This window comes from Apodemus sylvaticus, chromosome 16 (genome assembly GCF_947179515.1).
Source record: "Apodemus sylvaticus chromosome 16, mApoSyl1.1, whole genome shotgun sequence".
In the NCBI taxonomy this organism is placed as follows: Eukaryota; Metazoa; Chordata; class Mammalia; order Rodentia; family Muridae; genus Apodemus; species Apodemus sylvaticus.
The window spans coordinates 62,240,112-62,264,049 of NC_067487.1; the positions used below are offsets into that span (position 1 = coordinate 62,240,112).

The following is a 23,938-nucleotide window of genomic DNA, read 5'->3' on the forward strand; positions in this document are numbered from 1 at the left end:
CCCAGCCCCAGAGGACACCTCCTGACAAAGCCCATCTTGAATACTCCGTTCAATTTCATCTTAGTTTTACTAAAACCGGTACTCTACAACAAGGGTGCTCAAACCCATAAGGATTTGTTTGAAACTACTTAAACTAAGGTAAAAAGTTCAACAAGCAGACCTCCGTATTTTTATAAACTATGGGATTAGCATCGATTAAAGAACATGTGTAAAAGAATGGAGTGACTGCTTGTCCAAGGACTCGGCCACCTTGACATGTTTATGACAGGCTTAATGATCCATTCAGTCACCAAACATTAACCAAATAACTGTCAGGTGACTGGCATTTGGTGACAGGAAGTCGTATTTTGTTAGACATGTCAGGCTCAGTGTGTGAAGCAATCACACTCTAAGGCATTCCAGTGGCTCCCCACTCAAGGCCTTTCCTCTTCTAGAACATCTGCATCCCCGGAAACATCTCTCATAAGGACAGAAGGTGGCCGATACCACCCACATTCTTCTTATATTATATCATCTTGTCTGAAATCTCATCATCTTAATCACTGTTTGTAACTCTGCAACTTAAAGACCAGGTAATTACAAAACAATGAACCTTCTGAGCGCCCGAAAACGCACAGAGGAGTATTTATCTTTATGGCAGACAGCCTTGATATCTATGAGACCAACAACAAAATGGTGGCCAGTGTAGCAGCTGCAGCTATTGTGAACACTCTGCTAAACAGTCTGTATTATAACCACAAATTAGAACCTTAAGAGAAGGCAAATATGGGTTTGACACTATTGGGAAAAGCCATGTTTCGTTATGCAAGAACCAATTGCGTTCAAACTGAGAGGAAGGATTTGACCAGTTAATCTCCTGTCTGTAAGCACTTCAGTGTCTCAAATTTGCCTGAACTCCAAGCTGCCTGCTTCTGATGTGGGTAGCCATTCTACACTTCTCACAGATTTTTACTGCCATTCACAGGTTACCTTTTAATATGAGGATATAGAGGAAAAGATATTAACAGGGGTTTTGTTGGGACCTGAATAGCATTGGTCATGGGAGAGGAGATTTATGGTTAGGGGTCAGTGTTAATATTAGACCATGATTAACAGAGTCACCTGTGTAGCTTTTCTTTCTTTTTTAAAAATATATATTTATTTATTTTATGTATACGACTCTACTGTAACTGTCTTCAGACACACCAGAAGAGGGCATCGGATCCTGTTACAGATGGTTGTGAGCCACCATGTGGTTGCTGGGAATTGAAATCAGCACCTCTGGAAGAGCAGTCAGTGCTCTTAACCACTGAGCCATCTCTCTAGCCTGTAGCTTTTCTTTTTAGAGGAAGTGTGTGGGCATGAGACAGACAAACAGATGCAGACACACAGAGAGATGTGGTCATTTAATGCCTAGGATTTCAGGGTCCTTTTTTGCATTAAGCAGTTAGTCCCTGGTGATATTAGGAATCCAATGTCAGCTGGGCGGTGGTGGCACACGCCTGTAATCCCAGTGCTTGGGAGGCAGACGCAGGTGGGTTTCTGAGTTTGAGGCCAGCCTGGTCTACAGAGTGAGTTCCAGGAAAGCCAGGGCTACACAGAGAAACCTTGTCTCGAAAAACCAAAAAAAAAAAAAAAAAAAAAAAAAAAAAAAGTCCAATGTCAGCCATTTTGCAAGGTGAACTTTCTTATTCCTTTTGTTAGAACTTTCTTGTATCTTCAGCACCAAGGATAGTCTAACTAGACTGATGGCTAACAAAACAAAAGCATATATTTATTTATTTATTTATTTTTAAAGATTTATTTATTGTTATATGTAAGTACACTCTTCTGGACATCAGATCTTGTTAGAATGGTTGTGAGCCACCATGTGGTTGCTGGGATTTGAACTCGGGACACTTCAGAAGAGCAGTCAGTGCTCTTAACCGCTGAGCCATCTCACCAACCCGCAAATATTTATTTTAAACAGAAGAGTTAACATAGACAAGAAAAACAAAAACCAAGCAGGGCAGTGGTGGCACATGCCTTTCATCCCAGCACTTGGGAGGCAGAGGCAGGCAGATTTCTGAGTTCGAGGCCAGCCTGGTCTACAGAGTGAGTTCCAGGACAGCCAGGGCTACACAGAGATACCCTGTCTCAAAAAACAACAACAAAAAAAGAAAGGAAAAACAAAAACAAACAAAAAACAAAAGGAGAGATTGCTCAGTGGTTAGGGGCATGGCTGCTCTTGCAGAGGACTCTGGTTCAATCCCAGTGCCCACATGGTGAATCACAACTCTCCGCAGCTTCAGATCCAGGGGATGCCACACCCTCTTCTGGTCTTACTGGGTACCAGGCACACCTATGGAACACCTAACATGCAGGCAAAGCATACACATAAATCTTTGGAAATAGTATATCGAATTAGTATTTTTCCAACACTCAACCCCAAATGTTAACTCATAAGGCCAATTTTCTTCCACCTGTGCCCTAGTCTTCTGCTCTGCTCCCATGGAATACTCTTGAGCAGTTCCTAGACGCCTTCGCTTTACATAAATATTTCTGAAACATATTCTTATAAAGGTACAACCGTTACCTGGTTATCTTTTGCATTTCAACCATATAAAAATATAAAAGATTTTACATATATCCATACTAAAGTTTTTACTTTTGGGGAGGCACTTGAAGAAAGTGTCATTATTGTCCATGTTTAAAAACAAGATCTTAGAAGGTGAGGTGTACACACTGTAGTTAAAACTACACTCCATCAGTTATGGGGCTTGACTTCAAACCTGCAGATTTTGATTTAGCTTAATGAACTTGGGACCTCTAAAGATTTTGTTTTAAACTTTTGGAAAGAAAGGCACTGGGAGAGGGATTTATTTTCTCCATCAGGCCGAGGCATGTTAAAACTTGTGTCCTTTCTTCCTGAGTGTACAAATTGGTAAGATTACCACCGTGGGCTCTGTGAACAGGCCTGGAAGGGTCGCGTTTCGGGTCCCGCCAGCTCTCGGCAGGCAGTCCAGGCCGGCTGGCTCCCTTGTGACCGACTGCAGAGCCTGAGTCTTGCAGGCGACACTGGGCGTTCCCTCCTTTTCCGGCCTTGGAAGTTAGTTTTGTTTTGGATCTTACTTCCCAGTCAAGGAAAGGCTCCCTGTTGACCAAAGGTTTCCCAGTCTTCTTGGGGTGGCCAGCGGCCAAGTTTCCTTAGTCCCAGTCTGCCAGAACCTGGGTCTGTTGGAGATCCTCGAAGGCCCGGACTCTGGACGCGAGTGGGCGGGGCCCTATTAGCCCCGCCTCCGGGCCTGCGGGTCCTCGGCTCCCGCCAGCCCTGGAGGCTCGCAGAGACTGAGCTCCGGCCCATTCCCAGCGAACGCTCGGACCCGGACAGACCGCGCGCACGCGCACTCGGGGTGCGACGTCCGGGCGTTCGTCCCGCGGCGGCGGCGGCGGTGGCCGCTAGGTGGCGCATGCGCCCTGGAGGGTGCGGGCGGTCTCTGGGAAGAAGGCGGCGGCGGCGAGAGGCGGGGGCGCCGTGGGGGCCGGTCCGTGTTTACACAGCGGCGGGCGGGTGCGGACGCGGAACCCGGCGCGGCGGCGGCGGCACGATGGTCATGGCGCATTTCGTGGAGAATTTCTGGGTGAGCGGAGGGTGTTGGGGGACGCCGCGGGCTTCGGCTTCTCCCCGCGGCCTGCGTGCGCGGCGGGCGGCGGCTCCTCAGGCGGCCGAGCGAGAGGCTACGGCCCGGGGTTGTCTGGCCGAGCTCCTGCGGGCCACCGCTCTCCGGCCACCGCGTCCTCCGGGCCGGCAACCGCGCGGGGCGACCGGGCTGGCAGCGCGGCCCGGGAGCCGCGGTGGGGACTCCCGAGGACCGGCGGCGCCGGGCGGGGACAAAGCGCCGACGGGGCGTGCGCGGCGTCGGGCGCGGGGAGCCGGGCACCCGGCCGGTCTGCTTCCCGCGGCGCAGGCCCGGGGCCCCCGCGCAGAGTCCGTGCACGGCCGGACGGGCTCGGCACTTCCTCTCAGCCTTGCGGCCGGGCTGGTGGGGCTGCGCCCGGGACTTTGCCTCCAGGCCTGCTCACAAAGCCCGTGGAAGTTGGATTTCTCGGACCTTCCTCGTTCTCCCCGCACCCCTCTGGTCTCCTCGCCGAGTTCTTTCGCGCAGTTACTGTTAGCCGATAATGGCAAGTACGCTTCAGCCACGAACAGGAAAGTTACGTGTTTACTCAGGTATCTTGGCTGAACTTGCTTTTCATGGCCCGACAGTTGCAAATCTTTGGGTAAGGTGTAGAAGTGTTGAAAGGAGTCAGCTTTCAGTCACGCCAGCCACTGCTATCTCAGATTCTTAATTCAGTCTCAAGCACGGGCTTGCTCAATAATACAATCCGTTCATGGTTATTTGTTTTGAATGTTAACTCGCTTTCCACAAACATCTGTACTCCGTGGTGTTTTTAAAGAGCAGTTTTATTGAGGTTCTCTTTCCATGTATATAGTGCATGCATTTAAAGTGTACGTTGTGAAGAGTTCTTCATTGTTTTGTGCAAACATCACCACAGTCAATTTTAGAACAATTTCATAACCTCAGAAAGAATCCCTTACCAGTTAGTAGTCATTCCCAGTTTGCCCCTTGTCTCAGCCCCTAGGCAACTTATCTCTCTGCTTCTACATTTCTGTCTTTTCTGGACCCAGCATTTAATCAGGACTCTGATGACTGGCTTTTTTCACTTACCATAATATTTTCAAAGGTAAACCACGAGATAATACATATTAGTTGCATTCCTTTTTATGATCAAATAATATTCCATTCCATTTTTTTATCTTTTTATTGGTGATGGATATTTGGTACCCATCGTAACTACTCTTATGAGTAATACTGCAATGAACACTTAAACATGTTTGTCATAGCATGTGTTTTTATTTCTTTGGAGAATGGAATTTACCGGGTCATGTGATTAACTCTATATTTGCACATGGTTAGCCAAGGGGCCAAGAAGCACTAGTTCAGTCAACTGCTAGACTGTCCCTCAGAGTGGATACAGCATTGCAGCTTGCTCTGTCGTGTCTCAGAATGTATGCTCATGCACACTTGCTATCTTTTGTTATAATGAAGGTGGACATTAAGTAGCATCTTGTGCTTTTGATTTGCATTTTTCTGTGGCTAATGGTGTGGAATTTTATTTTCCCATTTCAAGTATTTTTCTTTGGAAAACTGTAGGTCCATTGTCAGTTTTAAAATTTGATTATTTTTATTCCCTTTTTGTTATTGAATTCTTTTTATAGTCTGGATACTATCCCCTCCCCCCCCCCAATTGTGCTTGCACTATTTAAAGGCAGTTTTCTGGCCTTTTGATCCTCTTCTCTCTTGCTTCAGAATGCTGGGAATACAGGTGTTCGGGTGTGTGCCATTTCTATTAGCCCTGTATGTAGGTTTTTTCGTTTTTCTTTTCTTTTCTTTTTTTCTTTTTTTTTTTTTTTTTTTTTGAGATAGGGCTATTTACATAACCCTGGCTGGTCTGGAGCTCACTGTGTAGCCCAGGTTGGTTTTGAACTCAGATTGCCTGCTTCTGCCTCCCAGGCATACCATGCTGGATCTTTAGATATGTACACCCATCTACCTACCTTCCCTCCCACCCTTCCTCCTGCCCTTCCTTCCTTCATGCAACATACAAACTTTATTTAATAAAAGTAACGGGTAAAGTAAAACAGGCACTTGTGTTAAGAAAAAAAACTACAAGAAAATTTGTTCTCAGCAACTTAAAAGAACCTAATTGTAATTGTATTTAACTGAACACTTGCTGATAAGAACACAGCTCATGCACAGGTGTGGATGAAAGGTTTGTACATTTTTCAAGTATTCTCTGAATACTACCTTATATACACATATACATTAAATTTGAAAAAGATTAGATGTCCCAGCTGAAATTAAGTGTGTGTGTGTCTGTGTGTGTGTGTTGGAAAAGGTGTCTAAAGAGAATATGCAGTTTTGGCTCCCGAATCATGTACTGAACCCATCTTAGCTTCTGTTGGTCACCAAGCCTCCTCCACTCCTGTTGAGACATCAGATGAGGTTTGGTACTTGTTTAGAGAATTCTCTGTGTACATGACTGCCTGAGTGCTGGCATGGAGGAGGAAACAGGAGCAGGAGGCCAGAGGACCTCCATGCCCACCTGATGACATCGCAGCGGCTTCTGAGTAGACGCATGATACACGGGGTGGGGTCTGTCTGTCTCCCTCCCTCCCTTCCTCCCTCCCTCCCTCCTTCCCTTCTAAGACTGCCTTTTGATTTTATTGACTTCTTTTGAAGTCCAGTTTGTAATTGGGTGAAATCTTGAAGTCCAACTCCCCACTCTTCTGTCACCTCTGCTTTTGTTACCCTAAGAGGCTTGTGCTAACCTAATGTACTTCTGTTTTCTTAGAAGACTTCATAGTTTTAGTTCATCTGCTTCCTCTGTCATCTATTTGAACATAATCCTGTCTGTCAAAGAAAAGGTCCCACTTCCTTCTTTGCAAGTGCATGTCTTTGTGCCAGTTTCTTCTTTTAAAGAGTCTTTCCTCTGGGTTTTGGTGACACTTTTTTCAAAGACCACTTGACCATGAATGTATGAGTTTATTTTGGGATTTTCAATTTTACCCCATTGCCTTAATTTATTTCAGCAGCTCCTATACTATTTAATACAGGTTTGTATAATGAGTCAGGAAGCAGGAAATATACAAGTCCTATGTGTTTTTCTTTTTTTCAAAAAAAGATTTTGGTTATTCTGAGGGTCCCTTTTATTTCCATATGAATTTTGGGATTACTCCATACACTTTAGACTTAAGTGGAAACTTAGACAACTGTTACAAAGACAGCCTAGAGAGTGGTGTTCTTAGGCCAGGTGCAGATAGCAAAGCTGTTAAGACTTGTGTCTGGAAGCCTGATGCCCAGGATGTGTGTAGTAGGAGAAAGACTCCTGCAGCTGCCCTGTTAGCCTTGGCTCATAGACAGCCCCACATAGCTGTCATAATAGCTGTCATACATGTGTCATAAATAAAAACATGGAATTACAAAAGGAAAGCTTTTTTTGCGTATTTTGGACATGCTAATATTTTTAAGTTTATTAACTATTTTAAATTGTTTTTTTCCTGTTTCAGAGTTGTTCTGTCAGTTGAACATTAAGTGTAACCTTGCTTTTGCCTATTTCAGAATATGCGTTTCTGGATGTTTTTGTACATGTTTTTCATGCCTCTTGTTTGACTGAATTAATAGAGGAGCAAGAATAGTTTGAATATCTGAAATCTAATTTATGTTTCAGGCTTTGCCTTCATTTCCACTACTAGGAACAAATAGGAAAATAGATTAAAAATAAGTTGAATTGTATTTCTCAGTCTGGAATTGGGGCTCTAAATTAGAGCATGGACGACTCTCAGAGGAGGCAGAAGGAGCAGGAGAGCCTAGGAACTTCAGCTAAGCAAGCAGCTCATAAGGGCTCACAGTTCCGGCCTTAACAGCTCACTTAGATCAAGGTCATGTAGGAAGAAATTCTGTAGAGAACTGAATATTTATTCCCTCCAGTTTTTACAGTGGTAAGAAAATAAAACTTGTCAAAGTTCAAAACATATTGTACTATACTAGGTAAATAGATACACATGTATACACGCACACACACACACACACACACACACACACACACACACACACATTTTGTTAGTTCAAAAAAAAAAGAAACTGGTTAAGGTGAGGTAATGGAAACATTGAAGTTTAAGTCTCTAACAAGCAGCCTATGAATGGTACTCTCCTTAGTGTTTATAAAGACAGACCTGTCTATTGTGGCATTTTCATAGAGGAAAGCTTGAATCATTGAAACACAGTTCAAGCTCTTTTGAAAGCAGCACGTCTTCCCTTTTTCTTTATAGTTTTTCCTAAGTGAAAATACTAAATTAAAAATTCCTTAATACTGTACTTTAAAGAAAAAAAAATTCCTTAATACTGTACTTTAAAGAAAAAAACATGTTCAAGACTTCCTACATAACAGATGTTCTGTTGCTGATAAGTTTGCTGCCCTAAAGCTTAGTGCTATTGATAATCAAGCTGAAATATTTTTTCCTGTTAATCCATACCATTACTCTTAATATGTAAAAACAAATGTTAGTTCTTTAACAGATTACATAACTTTAAAAGGGATTCCAGGATTTTATTGTCTCAAATGCTGAATCTTGCTTAGAGAAAGAATTAGGAACTAGTTTATAATACTGAGATTATCAGTAAGAACACTGCACTGTAATAATTAAAATGACTTTTTATATATACCTAGATTGTTCATCAGTAAAAACATAAAAGGAAGTAATTTCACAGATAATAATTAAATAGAAAATAAGCATGACAGACTTGTGTTTAATACTTTATGAATATTATTTTACATAGTAAACCTAATCCATATAACATACCACATATTTCTTAGTGCATGTCACATTATGATAAATTGAAGTTTTGAGTTAGGTAACTTTCTTCAGAGGGTGTCTCAGTCAACACATCAGAAATTAACAAACACATGACTAGTTGTTTTGATCCTGAAGCCTTTCCTTTTTAATCTCACTGTTTAGTCTGTAAATGGTCTCCTTTCATTTATTGCTTCATTGGTATCATCATATTTTAGTCTTAAATTAAGTTGAAGCACTTGGCTATCCAGTTTGATCTGTAGTTATATGGGTAAGTCTGGGAGTTGGGAGGATTAAAATGCTTTTAGAAACTATAATTCTGTCAATAGGACTCCGGAGTGTAAAACATTTTTAGTTTGTCAATTTTAAATCTGGTATTTTAGATGAGAGATTAATAATACATTTTGGTTTTTTTTTTTAAATTCAGGTGGAAAATTTAAAACTATCTTTAGAAATGTATTTGATATGACTGGAAACACAAAATAGAAGCTTATCTTTTATTAGTTTAAAATTCTAAAAAGGGCTGGAGAGATGGCTCAGAGGTCTGCTCTTCCCAGATGTCCTGAGTTCAATTCCCAGCAACCACATGGTGGCTCACCCATCTGTAATGGGATCCGATGCCTTTTCTGGTGTGTCTGAAGACAGCTACAGTGTACTCATGTACATTAAATAAATAATAATAAAAAAGTTATAAATATTGTAATTTGGTATTCTTGCTTAGAATATCCCATCAGATGGTGCACTGCATTTAAATATGTGTATGTTTATGTGGACATATGTAGGAATATTTACTATGTACTAACAGACTTGTAAATTGTTTTACATCTATTGATACTCCAAAGGTATAAAAAAAGACTAAAATACAAAATCTCCCTTTTTCTTTGTCTAGATCTTCCTAAAGGCAGCTGCTTATTTCTATTTAACCTCCAAAAGAAACTGTATATATACAAGCATAAACATTCACAAAGTGAAATGTACTAGGGTATAACCGTAAAAGTAGTTAGCCATACCCAAGTTGTTTTTATTGCAACAAACAGAATATCCAGCTGTAAATTCAATTAAGTTAGTTCAATTAAGTCAGCTACTGATTCTTTTAAGTAAGTTACTTGATTAGTAGACATTCTAAAAGTACAGTTTTGTTGTTGTTTTTAACATTTTTGGTTTTTGGTTTCTTGAGATAGAATTTCTCTGTGTAGGTCTGGTTGTCCTGGAACTTGCTCTGTGTTGGCTTTGAACTCAGAGATCTACCTGCCTCTGCCTCCCAAGGGCAAAGGGTGTGATATCCTCAGACTTGGGTTTTTGAGGTTTTTTATTTCAGTATTGTTGTCTATTTAAGGCTTTTCAACTTAGTTATAAATTGGTGGGTAGTTTTTTCAAACACGTGTAGTTTCTGTGTTACAGTTCAGTGATGACATCCCTTGGAAGATTCAGATCCTTTGTTTTTTGTCTATTGCTTCTATTTTTATTTATATTTATTTTATTATTTATATTTATTTTATTTTTGAGGCATTTTCGCTGTGTAGCCTTGGCTATCCTAGAACTTGCTTTGTAGTCCAGGCTGGCCTTGAACATGGAGATCTGTCTGCCTCTGCCTCCCCAGTACTGACATTAAAGTTGTGTGCCACCACTGCCTAGCTTGTCTGTTGATTCTAAATCTCCTGATGATATTATTTTGTTTGATAATGGTTAACTAAATGAATATTCGTATTTTGACTGGAAAAATGGCTTGAAAAACAGTCTTAAGTTAAAAAACCCATAAAAATCTAAAGTTAAATAGTACATTCTTAAATATGAAAACCTGTTGAAGCCCAGTGAAATGTTGGACACTAAATAGTTTATATTTTTCTTTATAGATAAAAATGGATGTTCAAAATATAAAAGATAGTGTTTATATTGCTACAAATATAACATTTTTATTTGTTGTATGTGTGGCAAAGTACTTGATGTTTACAAGCTAAGAGTTTATTAGAAATTACTTCAACTTGAAGTTCCTGTTTCCTGTTTTTTTGTTAAGTTGTTGAAAACTTAGATTTCCGATCCTGTGGTACTTGGCTTATAGTATTGCTTTCATATCCAACACACATATTTCATTCCTTATTATCATTTGAGAAAATTAAAAACTTTAGCCATAAATATGGAGTTGTTAAATTTAGTTTATTGGTCTTTATTTTGCAGATTAAATGGACTTTTTTTTTGGTATTTCCTTTGTGATGATTTGATAATATAGAATTTACAGGGTTAAATAAATAGTACAAAGACTTTAAAGAATTCTATAATTGTATGATTCTTTTAATCCCATCAGTTGGAGATAAAACAATAGCCTGTTTCTTTTCTTAAATCTTTTTTTAAGGAAATAAAAATTTTGGGGTTGGAGAGATGGCTCAGCAGTTAAGAGGACTTACTTTTTTTTTTTTGAGGACTGAGGTCCAATTCCTAGCACCTACATGGCAACTCTTAACTCTGTATGTAACTCCAGTTCCAGGAGATTTGATGCCTTCACACAGACATACATGCAGACAAAATACCAGTGCACATAAAATAAAAATAAGCACTTAAAAAGCTTTATGATTTTTCAAGTTTATTGAAAATTTGAATAGGAATTACAAAACATTTTCCATCCACCCACCCACCCACCCACCCACCCACCCATTCATCCACCCCCCCCCCCCCACCCACCCACCCACCCACCCATCCATTCATCCATGGCAAGGTCTCATTGTAATCCTGGCTAGTCTAGTATGTAGAGTAGGCTGGCCTTGAACTCACAGAGATCTATTCGTCTTTACCTTCCAGTGCTGGGATTAAAGGTGTACATTATCATGCTGAGCTAGGATTTAGTAAAGCAAAACCATAATTAAATTAAAAAACCATAAATCAAGAATCTCGGTGGTGAGATGGCTCAGCGGTTAAGAGCACTGACTGCTCTTCTGGAGGTCATGAATTCAAATACTGGCAACCACATGGTGGCTCACAGCCACCCATAACGAGAAACAAGTAAAGAACCTATGGCTGGAGCGAGCCTGGGCTGGAGCAAGAAGGAGTAGGGAAGGGGGGGGAAAACATCAAGAATCTCTTGATATGTATAATGGGGTTTTATAATGTATTTTAAAGGTCCAAGTTGTATTTCCTAAATTATGGTGTGTGTGTGTGTTAAGGTTTCAGATTAATCTCATTGATTATATACTTTTGCATGTTTACAGAATGAGTATATATAGTAAACTATAAATGTTATTAAAGGTATGGAATTGCTTTGAAAGTATGTAGTCATTTAACAATTTTTAGCTTAAAGAAAAATAGCTTACTAGAACATAAAGTATATAATAATTAATGAAGAATTATTGTATTTTTATGATTTTAATATCTATTTTTGTTTATCTTTTGAATTTCAGGGGGAAAAAAATAATGGCTTTGATGTTCTGTACCATAATATGAAGCATGGACAGATATCAACTAAAGAACTAGCAGATTTTGTAAGAGAAAGGTATGTGTTTTTATAAGTGGTTTAGGAACTTACCAATTTAAATTTAAGAATATAAATAATTGCAAAAATTTTAGTTGGATTTAAATAATCAAGGTTCACTTTTTAAAAACATAATATAATTATATTTTAAAGCAGTATTTTACAAACTTTTATCGTCTCTACACCCAGCGCTGATAAAATGGTTTACCGGGCTGTTGTGGCGCACGCCTGTAATCCCAGCACTTGGGAGGCAGAAGCAGGTGGGTTTCTGAGTTTGAGGCCAGCCTGGTCTACAGAGTGAGTTCCAGGACAGCCAGGGCTATACAGAGAAACCCTGTCTCGAAAAAACCAAATCCAGAAAACCAAAAAAAAAAAAAAAAAAAAAAAAAGGTTTACAGTGGCATTGTTGAAGCCCTGGTTTGCAAATGACTGCTTTATAATATCTGTACATTTTGTATTGAATGTATTAGCAAAATAATGTAATGAAACAAGAATTTCAGAAGATCAAACATTTGCACTTTTGTTGTTGCTGTTTCTTTGTTTTTCTCCAGACTGGGTTTCTCCTTGTAGCCCTGGCAGTCCTGGAACTTGCTCTGAAGATCAGGCTGGTCTCAAAATCAGAGATCTTTCTGTCCCTGCCTCGAGACCTGGGATTAAAGGTGTGCGCCACCACCGCCACCACCACCTAGCACACTGCCATTTTTTAAGCAAATATGCTAAAATAATTTGAAAAGACTCTTCTAAACTCAGTTTAGTTGTGCATTATAATTTTTATTATAAAAGACTTATGGTTTTGAATGTTATAAATTTTATAAAGTGTGATTTTCTTAAAATTTTTAGAATATAATAATCAATTTAGAAATTACTAGAAGTCAGTATAATTTGACAGTGACAAAGCTACTTTTGGATTCTCTACCCCGTAGTTTTGGTTTTTCTTTTTTGGTTTTTTTGAGACTGGGTTTCTCTGTCTAGCCCTGGCTGTCCTGGAACTCACTCTGTAGACTAGGCTGGCCTCGGACTCAGAAATCCGCCTGCCTCTGCCTCCCAAGTGCTGGGAAAGGCTTGCGCCTCCACCACCTGCCCTGGAACTCAGTTCTGCCTTCTTAGCCTCCCCAGGGCTGGAATTCAAAGCCTGGGCCACTGTGCAACTCCCCCCCCCCCCCAACCCCCATGCCCTGCCCTCCATAACCAAAGACCGGTTTAGTTCAGGCTGGCCTTGAATTCTCTATATAGCTAAAAATGACCTTGATCTTTCTGCTTCAGCCATCTCAGTGTTGGGACTACAGGTATTTGCCACCACATCTGCTTATTGATGCTGCTACTTAGAGCTGTGTTGTCACTAGTTCTACTTCATTGTATATTTGTTGTTTTGTTGTATGACCACATTAAAAAATTTATTATAGGGACTTTTGGCCTTTAAATATGTCCCATTTCTTAATATTTTCTTCGAATAACATAGCTGTCTCATGTTTTCTTAGTACCAGGAGTTTGCTTGCATTCTGAAGATAATGGTTGCAAATATGTATATCTTCATTTATGGAGCTTATAGAAGGAAAATATGCATGATATACAGGAATTGGGATATAAATGATTTTACATGGGACTAGTTCTGGCTTCCACCTTTCACATGGAGAGGGAATCTCAGATACTTGGAGCCTGGTAAAGGCTGCTCTGTCTTCTGCATCAGCATAAGCAGGAATAAAGGAGGGAAGACACAATATCTCTCCTGAACTTTGCTTTGACCCAACACACACTTCACTGCTGTCACTCTCTGCCTTGAATTCTCTATGCCAGTCACAGGAAATCTAGTAATTGTGGGGTGATTTCTTCTTCTTCTTTTTTTTTTTTTCTGGGACAGGGTTTCTCTGTGTAGGCCTGGCTGTCCTGGAACTTGCTTTGTAGACCAGGCTGGATTCAGAATCCCAGAGAGCCACCTGCCTCTGACTTGTAATTAAAGGTGCATGCCACTGTTCTTACTAGAAGAGTACTCGATGGATATTTTATTTATTTTATTTAATGTACTCTGGCTCCCATGTTTATTAGATCATTTGGCATTGAGTAAGCCCTCAGTAAAGGATGAATCTGCAATTAAATCATCTTGATTCTGTTTGTATTTTTGCCTGAATGTTAGCCTTTGCTATTAACTAGTTTATTGTCATTGATTCTTGTTCTAGAACCCATTCTCTGTGTTGTAGTTAGAGGGTTTTGTTTTGTTTGTTTTTATTTTTATTTTTTGAGCTACAGAACAGCTTGTTGGTTTCCTGTTTAAATTATTTCATAGGTTTTCCGTTTCTGTTAAGATAAACCTGCAATGTCTTAGCTCCCACCCGGTTCCTTCTTATTTCCATCAGTCGTGAGGAGGCTTCCTCCACTGTAGGCCTTGTATTTGCTTGTTCTAGCTGCATTAGTTAATGCTTCTTTGGTTTTCAGACTTTTGCAGTCCACTCACTTACCCTGCCCTTCCTGGTCTCTGACTAGGGTTAAAAACACTATCATGTTTCTTGTAGTGTTGTAATATCTTTTACTTTCTCATTTGTGTCTGTTTCTGTTGTTGTATCTTTGAGACAGTGTCCTGTTGTACCTCAGCACTCAGCAGTGTGTTATTGTCTGACAAGTGCTATTTTACTGTCTGTCCTCACAGAGTAAAGCTCACAGTGGTACTGTTGGTTGGTTGGTTGTGTCATCTTTTTTGTTTTGTTTGTTTTTCTGGTCTAAGTTCTGCACTTATTCTCTGGTAGAATTATAATTTGTCGATTTCAGTATCATATTAGTTTGTTTTCCTGTTTTTTTTCTTCTTTGTTGTCTGCTTTTGGACCTTTTTGAGAGTCCGTTTTCTTCCAATGGTTTAGAAGTAATGCTTGCACTGTACTTTGCAGTTTGTGATTATCCTGGGTCTTACAAGTTCCTTGTCCTATTAATATTGACTGTTGCTTGTTTTACTGTTTCCTGAAGATGTGCAGACCTCAGAACATCACTTCCTCCTGGCTTGTTTGGAGGTCAGAGGACAACTTGCAGGACTGGCTGTCTTTGTACATCCTGTGGGTCTGAGAGATCACACTCAGGTTGTTATCCTTGGTGGTGAGGCCATTACTCACTAAACCATCTTATCCGCCCCTTTCTTTAAACTGCCTTTTGTTTCTTGAGTCCGTGTCTTGGCATATAAACTCTGTCCTATGGGTCTAGGCTGGCCAGTGTCATCCCTCTTCCCGTGGGCTTCTAAGAGTTAGGATTGCAGACATTTGCTCCCACACCTGTCTAGTTTTTCACTTTTCTTTTTCTTTTTCTTTTTCTTTTTCTTTTCTTTCTTTCTTTCTTTCTTTTTTTTTTTTTTTTGAGACAGGGTTTCTCTGTGTAGCCCTGGCTGTCCTGGAACTCACTCTGTAGACCAGGCTGTCCTCGAACTCAGAAATCTGTCTGCCCCTGCCTCCCAAGTGCTAAAGGCGTGCGCCACCACCGCCTGGCTTTTTTGTTGTTGTTGTTTTTTTATTTTCACTTTTCAAAAACATTATGGAAATATACAATTATCATTTTGTTGTGCTTTTTTTACTATTTTAAAAATTAATGTTTATTGGTGTTTTGTCTGCGTGTATATCTGTGTCACATGCATACTGGTACCTGGGGACTCTAGAAGAGGGCATTGCATCCCCTGGCATTGTGATTACAGATAGCTGGCTGTAAGTTATCTGGGTGTTGGAGATCAAACCAGGACCTTAGAAAGGCAGCCAGTTATTATTGTTTTTTTAAATTTATTTATTCCTTTTTCATATATTACATCCAAACCTCAGTTTCCACTCCCTTTACACCTCCCAGTCCCTCTCCCCAACTCCCCTCTTCCCCAGATCCACCCCTCCTGTTTCCCTTTAGAAAATAGCAGTCCTTCTAGGATATCAACCAAAAAAGGTAGAACAAGATACAGTAAGACTAGACACGGACCCTCATGTCAAGACTAGATGAGACAACCCAGTAGGAAGGAAAGGATCCCAAGAGTAGACACAAGGGTCAGAGGCAATCCTGCAGGCCCACGGTGAGGAGGTGAGGAGTCCCACAGAACACTACAACATCTGCACACAACCATACAACATCTGCAGAGGACCTGACTCAGACCCACACGGGGTTGCTCTGTGATTGTCATTTCAGTCTCTGTGAGCCCTGTCTAGTTGATTCTGAGGGTGTAACAGCCCACAGGGTCCTCCACCCCAGGGTCTTCTCTGACTCCTGCTATCCTTTCTCCCCTCTTCCACGAGGTTCCTCAAGGTCTGCATAACATCTGCAGCCAGCGCTCCTAACCAGGGAAGTGCCTCTTGCTCCTTTACCTTTTCTTTTCTTTTCTTTCTTTCTTTCTTTTTTTTTTTTTTTTTTTTTTTTTTTTTTTGGAATTTGGTTTTTTTGAGACAGGGTTTCTCTGTGTAGCCCTGGCTGTCCTGGAACTCACTCTGTAGATCAGGCTGGCCTCGAACTCAGAAATCCGCCTGACTCTGCCTCCCAAGTGCTGGGATTAGAGGCATGCGCCACCACCTCCCCACCAGCCCTAATTTAACAGATGTTATATTTCTTCCTTTAACAGTGAGGTCACCTGTGTATTCCTTACTTACTTTTTTCTACGTTTTGTTTATGACAAACCCTATTTTACTTCTTTTTTGTTTGTTTGTTTTTGTTTGTTTTTTGTTTTTTTGTTTTTTTCGAGACAGGGTTTCCCTGTGTAGCCCTAGCTGTCCTGGAACTAACTCTGTAGACCAGGTTGGCCTCGAACTCAGAAATCTGCCTGCCTCTGCCTCCCAAGTACAGGCGTGCACCACCACTGCCCGGCTTTTACTTCAGTTTTTTTAGCTGCCTTTTCTAGATGTTCTGAAGGAAAAAACTGCCTGATATCTGATGGCTTCTTGGGATATCCTTACTGATTGTTAAACTGTCAAATGTCTTATTCCTAGTTCATAGGTATTTCAGTGACTTTCTTTTTGTTAATGACTTTTTTTTTTTAAATATAAAAATTATTTATTTTGGGCTGGAGAGATGGCTCAGGGGTTAAAAGCACTGACTGCTCTTCTGAAGGTCCTGAGTTTAAATCCCAGCAACCACATGGTGGCTCACAACCATCTGTAATGAGATCTGACGCCCTCTTCTAGAATGTCTGAAGACAGCTACAGTGTATTCATATATAATAAACAAATAAATCTTTAAAAAAAAGAATTATTTATTTTATGTGTGTGCGCATGCGCGTGGGCTTGCACCTGCTGGCACACACCTTTAATCCCAGCATTGAAGAGTCAGAGGAACGGGGATCTGTGAATTTAAGGCCACCCTGGTCTATAGAGTTGAATCCCAGAAAGAACAGCCAGGACTACAAGAAAAACCAAAAGAAAAAAAAAGATGCTAATATTTATTTCTGTATTTACTTTTTTATTTTTTATTTTTTTTTTGATTTGTTTTTTTTTTTTTTTTTTCAAGACAGGGTTTCTCTGTATAGCCCTGGCTGTCCTGGAACTCACTCTGTAGACCAGGCTGGCCTAGTCTAGGTAGGACTCAGAAATCCGACTGCCTCTGCCTCCCAGAGTGCTGGGATTACAGGCGTGCGCCACCACCGCCCGGCCTGTATTTACTTTTTAAAGATGATCAAAATACTACTCATAGCATTATTTAAAAATATAGCCAAAAACAAGAACACGGAATTTTGTTGTTATTGTTTGTTTGAGGTATTGTTTTGCTGTATTTCTCAAAACGACTTTAATTTATGATTTAGTTTGGCCTACTGAATAGATAAGATTACTGGTATTTGCTCTCATCCATGGCATATAAATGAATAAAAGAGCAGAAGAAAATCACAGGGTTACCAGTGAGGGGTCGTTTCAGTCAGTACTTTCTGGGCAGGTTTTTTTTTTTGTTTGTTTGTTGTTTGTTTGTTTGTGACTAGGAAGTATTTAAAGACAAGTGTAGAAATTTGGAGTTGAGATGATAGAGATGCCTAAGTCTAGTCAGGCTAGGAGAGTTGGATGTTAGAGCAAGAGCAGTGAGGGCCCATCTGGGTAAACAGACGGATGGAGATGGCTGTGGACTATTGCACTGTTAAAGTTAATGCACAGTTCAGAAGGGCTAGAGAAATTACGGGACAGGTAAACGGTAGCACTTCGATGTTATGTATGTGGGGCAATTTGTGTCCCCCTACACCAATATTTCTTTTATATATAACCCTACTAGTTGTGTTTTTTCTTTTAATTTTGAATTTAATTTTTTTTTTTAGCCTAAAATCTTCATGTTGTTAGTAGATAAATGTTTTCTAGTGTAGTGTTTTAGGTCTATTTGCAAAATAAATTAAACTCTGAAGTTCAGGACCTCATAATTACTGGTGACTCAGTTTTGTGCAAATGATTGTCATAAGGCTCATTATTTCAAAATTGTTTTAATTACATCTTTATGTGCATGAGAGTGTACATGTGTCAGGTTGGAGGTCAGAGGACATCCTGTGGGATTTAATTTTTTCTACCATGTGAGTTCAGGGGTTAAATTCAGCTTGTCAGGCTTGGTGGCAGATGTATTTACTCCCTGAGCCGCCTTACCAGTCCAGGGTCATTATTTTAAATAAACTTCACAGTGTTAGACAACAATGAAACTGTTGACTACACTAAGTATTCATTCTATATCTTAGGCTGGGATCATTAAACTTATATACTGGGCCTTAAATTTTCGATTTTCCTGCCTCAGTGTCCCTGGTGCAGGGGTTATAGATGTGTCACCATGCTTAGCCTTACTGGTTTTGTTGTTGTTGTTGTCATCACAATAATTATTTTATTAATTATTATTGTTAATTTCTTGGTATCTAACTTAAAAATTAAAATTGTACCATAGACTATGTATAGAGCAAGAGTATTATTATATATGTAGATTTATTATTCATACTTTTGATTGCTATAAGAAAATAATTGAGAAAGCAATATAAGAAAGGATTTATTTGGTTCAGAGTTTCAAAGCTGTTAGCTCATGATCATTCATTTTTGTTATATTGACCCTGAGGCGAGGGCAACTGTCACAGCAGTGAGAGCATCTAGTAGGGGCTGCTTACCTTATGATTGCCAGGAAGCACAGAGCGAGATAAAAGGGGGGCTGGGATTGAGGTTTATCTTCCCAGGATACGTAATTCCTCCAAGTAGGTTAGTTACTTTATTTTCACCACCTTCCAATACTGTCATCAGATTATAAACCCACCAAAGGATTAATCCATTATTTAGGGCAGAGGCCTCATGACCTCATACATTCTCAGTGATTGGGTTAACCATCTGGGAACCAAACCTTTATCATAGGAACTTTTTTAGGGACACTACGTATCCAAACCATGACAATAGCCCCTAACACTGTCCATGATTTTAGACATCCAGTGGGAGCCCCCTGCTTGTTTTTTTAACATGAGGCATGCTATCATTTTTGCATTTTTAATTAAGGTTTTGTAACTTTGTTGTTTGGATCACTAAACAATAGATATTATAATATAACAATTTAATTTAACAGAGCTACAATAGAAGAGGCATACTCCAGATCAATGACAAAATTAGCGAAATCTGCAAGCAATTATTCACAACTTGGGTGAGTTAATTTCTGGCTGTTTTTCAAAATTAAGACAAAGTTCTTGAGACTACTGGGTTTCTGCTAAGAATCTGAAAGTTTGTAAATATAATGATATTCAGTGATATATCACTTAGTGCTAATACATTTTCAGAGTGTGTTAAAGTGGAAACTTAAGGGTTCTTTGGAAAGTCAGTTGTGTCAGATGGTGTTTTGCTGGGGCACACACAAGAATGAGTGTTTTCCTGACGTGGACACGGGGGAAAGGATGTTTTGCTAAAGCAGCCATGTGAAGAAGGAATGTTTAGCTGAGGCGTACACAGGTGAAAGGATGTTTCTCTAAGGCAGACTCTTGAAGGAATGTTCGCTCAAGCAGACTCAGGTAAAAGATGTTTGGCTAAAGCAAACGTGAAAGGACAAATGATGAAGGATTCTTCGCTAATGATACACAAGTATTGGTCTACTTTGCATTTTATAGTTGAGCTCCATTTCTTGTGATTCCATAGAGAAAAATGCACCAAAAAACTTATGGTAGTGTTCTGGCAGCTTTTGCCACTCCGAGGGAGGGCTCAGGCCATTTGGCACAGTGACGTCAGCTGAAACAGACTCACATGGAGTTTTGCTAAGACAGACACATGTTCTGAGGCAAGACCCACGGAGGACATGTGATGTTTGGAGGGAGTGAAAGTAGGACTCCGTGGACTGTGAGAGGAGGGGCTGCTTGTAGAGCCAGCTGTGCAGCACTTACTGGGCTCAACCCTTAGCTGATCTTTGCTTTGTTGAGAGAGGCTCAACCAAGAACTTTTCCTGGTGTCCCTGGTGTTCTGGTACCTTCTGCTGACTTGTGCTGATTAAGCAGAGGCCTGGCTGTCTCTGCTAGGTCATGCTACCACGCCTGATTCTTTTTGTTCTCCCTGCTCTACTAAACGGGACTGCTGGTCTATCCAGGAAGTGTTGTGCGTGGATGAGCTGCCACTGCAGAGTCCTGAGACAGTGCAAGTGGGATCTGCTCCAAAGAGCAATCTCTAAACAGGTCCGCTGCCCCCATATCCTAATAACCTTTCTTTTTTTCTCACTACATCTGGTGGGTGGTGGGCTAGAAGGGAGGTTAAAGCTTTTAAAAATTTATTTATTTATTTATTTATTTATTTATTTATTTATTTATTTATTTATTTATGTTTTTCAAGACAGGGTTTCTCTATGTAGCCCTGGCTGTCCTGGAACTCACTCTGTAGACCAGGCTGGCTTTGAACTTAGAAATCTGCCTGCCTCTGCCTCCCAAGTGCTGGGATTAAAGGTGTGTGCCACCACTGCCTGGTAAGGTTAAAGCATTTAAGAACCATATTAAAAGTAGGTTGAGAAAAAAATCTAAAGCTACATTATGTTGTTAGGCAACTTTGCCATTTATAAATAGCATAGAATATATTTACAAAAACTAAAATGTCCATAAGAACACTCAGTGTTAAGGTTATGGTGCCATTGATGTCACTTGTTGCAAAATGTCACTATGAGCATGTGACTGACTGTATTGTGTACTTATTTAAAATGTTTGTTTCATACATATATATAAATTCCTGGTAGAAAATGTCATTGTAGTTAACTGAATCAGTCAGTACAAAGATAATGAAACTTTTTTTCTTTAAAAAATTTTGAGGTTAAAATAGAATCACATTTTCTCCCTTCTTCTCTTTCTTCCATCCAACCCTATACTCTCCCTTGTTTTCTCTCAGATTCATACCTCTGGTTCTTTAAATGTCATTACAAAGATTTACATGTTTATGTATGTATAAACATATAAGTACAACCTCCTCAGTACTTATGATATTGTATGTGATTTCAGGGCTGACTGTTTGGAATCGGACAACCACTTGAGGAGCTGTTCGTGGGAGATCTATTTCTCCTACTCTCAGCATTTCTTAGTTGCCTGTCTTTGTCTAGAATTAAGGCTTCATGAAATGTATTTTTTCAATGTAATCAGTGTTGTTAAGTTTGAGATTGCAATTAAATATATGTAAAGTACTATTCTAGTTTTCTGAAAGTTAATTTAAATTTTGTTGTACTTTAGCAGTGATCTTTAAAAACTCATTTAATTGATCTAAAGTGGTAATACATGACCTGTAATCCCAGCATAAGAAGACTGAGATGGCACGATGTCAAGTGTGAGATCAGCCAGCCTACACAGGCTACAGAGTGAGACTCTATCTTAAGATTAAACTGCAACAGCAGCAAATTACCTAGAAGAGAAACTTCATTTAAATGATTAAAATATTTTAAAATTTCTTCTATTGTTTAATAGACTTATTACATTTTCCTTTGAAAAGTTTATATTCCTTATAAAATGAAAATTAATAAGACTTCATTTGCTGTAGAAAACATAGTGTAACACCTGCGGGAAGAATAATTATATAATATAAACTATAACAACTCCAGAACGAAGGGTTAAAGTCTGAATCTCTTGAAATTTAATACAGACTTCTATGAATATATATCACTTATTCCTAATTAGAAGGGCCTATATAAGTAATCTATCTAGTTTACAAGTGAGTCTGTGTTTTAAAAATGTTAAGAAAAGCTATTTATATAAGTGTTGTATAGTGTGGTTGAGTAAATTGAAAGACTTTCTGCTGTGTAGCTCGGGCTCTGTAGGAGAAATCTTAGTTTATCTTCATTCAGTGGCACTGTTTGGCCATGTGATGTGTGCTCCCTGGAGGACCTACAGGCATGGGCAGTGGCTAGGAAGGCTCCAGTCTGCCCTACCCTTTGTACCTAGGACTGTTGAGACTGGTGGTTGGTAGCCATTTTTATTTTACCTCCTTTGGGTCTCCAGTTCTTCTCTTTTATCCTTTTTGTTTTAGGTTCATTCATATTTTGTTATGTCTCTTCTCAGAATTTTGACACCCTTTTTCTAAAGGTTCCATCTTAATGTCTTTTAAACATATTTCTTTGAAAGCTGATTTAACTACTTGACTTTCATTTTCTTTAGAAAAATCTACTGTAATTTTTAGTTTCTTGATGGATAAAGGAAGAAATATGGGTTCACTTGACCTGTGGGTTCTGACAACATTCTTGTGTTTGGAATGTGTTTCTTTTTTTTTGGTTTTTGGTTTTTGGTTTTTTGGGATTTGGTTTTTTCGAGACAGGGTTTTTCTGTATAGCCCTGGCTGTCCTAGAGCTCACTCTGTAGACCAGGCTGGCCTCGAACTCAGAAATCCGCCTGCCTCTGCCTCCCAGAGTGCTGGGATTACAGGCGTGCGCCACTACTGCCCGGCTGGAATGTGTTTCTTATACATAAAATACACATTGCTTAAATTTTTTGTAGATTTATTTAATTTTATATGCATTTTATATACATGTATTTTCTTGCATGCCTATATGTGTACCATGTGTGTTTGTGGAGGTTAGAAGAGAGCATTGGATCTCCTGGAGCTACAGTTAGGACTGTTGTGAGCCACCACATGGGTGCTGGGAATGGAACCCAGGTCCTCTGCAAGAGTAACAAGTAGTCTAAACCACTGAGCCATCTTTCCAGCCTTCCGTGATTATGTTTTTGTTCATTTAAGAGCACAGAGATTTTAAATATTGTTTTGTTTATTTTGTCAAGAATTTTGTGTTCCCTTGCATTTAGGTATATTTTGAATTTCTCTGTTTGCCTATTAATATAATGTATATTACTTACCAGAAAAAACTTGTACATGTCACAATTAAGAGTTTAATAGTGAGTGCAGGGTTAAAAGTAAGCTCGGCATGCATGTGTGTGTATAAATGTAAATAAGTGTGAACAAATGTCCATGTGTGTACACAGTAGCGTGTAGCAGAGAGGACCGGAAGGCTAAGTGTTAGGGGATGATGGAGCACCAATGCACACACTGAATGTGAGTTAGAGCAGGGTAGAAAGCTCATGGCTTTGTCTAGTTTTTTAGACTTAGTGTGGATAAGTGCATAAAAACATACTCAGTAGTGAAGGTATAAAATGCAGTGTGAAGCTGGCTAGCTTCCATTCCAGTTGGCTACTCTAATTATACATTTCACTGAGTTGTGTCTTTGGGTCTGGGTTTGTGTGTCAGTTATTTTTCTTTAACTTAAAGCTTTATTATAATTAAGTTTAAAATAAAAAATATGTATTTTAATTTGTGGAACTGGAGAGATAGAGCAGTGGCTTAGAGCATTTGCTGCACTTGCAGAGGACCCAGGTTCAGTTCATAGCACCCACATCATGGCTCACAACCGTCTGTAACTCCAGTTCCAGGAGATGCAGTACTTCCTGGCCTCCTTGGGCACCAGACACTCACACATGGTATGCAGGCATACATGCAGGCAGAGCACCCATGTGCAGTCAGTTCTCCTTTTCCTACCTTTACATGGGTTCCAGGGACTGGACTCAGGCTACAGGTTTACATACCAAACACCTTACTTGCTAAGCCATCTTGTTGGCCTCAAGAAACCTATTTTTAGAGAATCTTGTATTGAACACCCTTTTCAGTGTAAAGAGCCTGTTGGTAATGGTGCACTCTCTTATCTGCCTTGTGATTTCTTGACTAGTGTATATCAGCCTT

General features: G+C 39.8%; 1 protein-coding gene across 3 annotated transcripts in view; it reads left to right on the forward strand.

The window, feature by feature from the left end:
* Fcho2 (FCH and mu domain containing endocytic adaptor 2) overlaps nt 1-23,938 on the forward strand; it is a 105,956-nt gene that overhangs the window by 12,928 nt on the left and 69,090 nt on the right. For 2 of the 3 annotated variants that reach the window (XM_052159972.1, XM_052159973.1), the window contains exons 1-3: nt 3,350-3,599; nt 11,764-11,855; nt 19,332-19,406. In XM_052159972.1, coding sequence (XP_052015932.1) covers nt 3,429-3,599; nt 11,764-11,855; nt 19,332-19,406 — 338 coding nt within the window. In that variant the 5' untranslated portion in view covers nt 3,350-3,428. Of the gene's footprint in view, nt 1-3,349; nt 3,600-11,763; nt 11,856-19,331; nt 19,407-23,938 lie in introns of those variants that run through there. The other variant, XM_052159974.1, reaches the window with a different exon arrangement.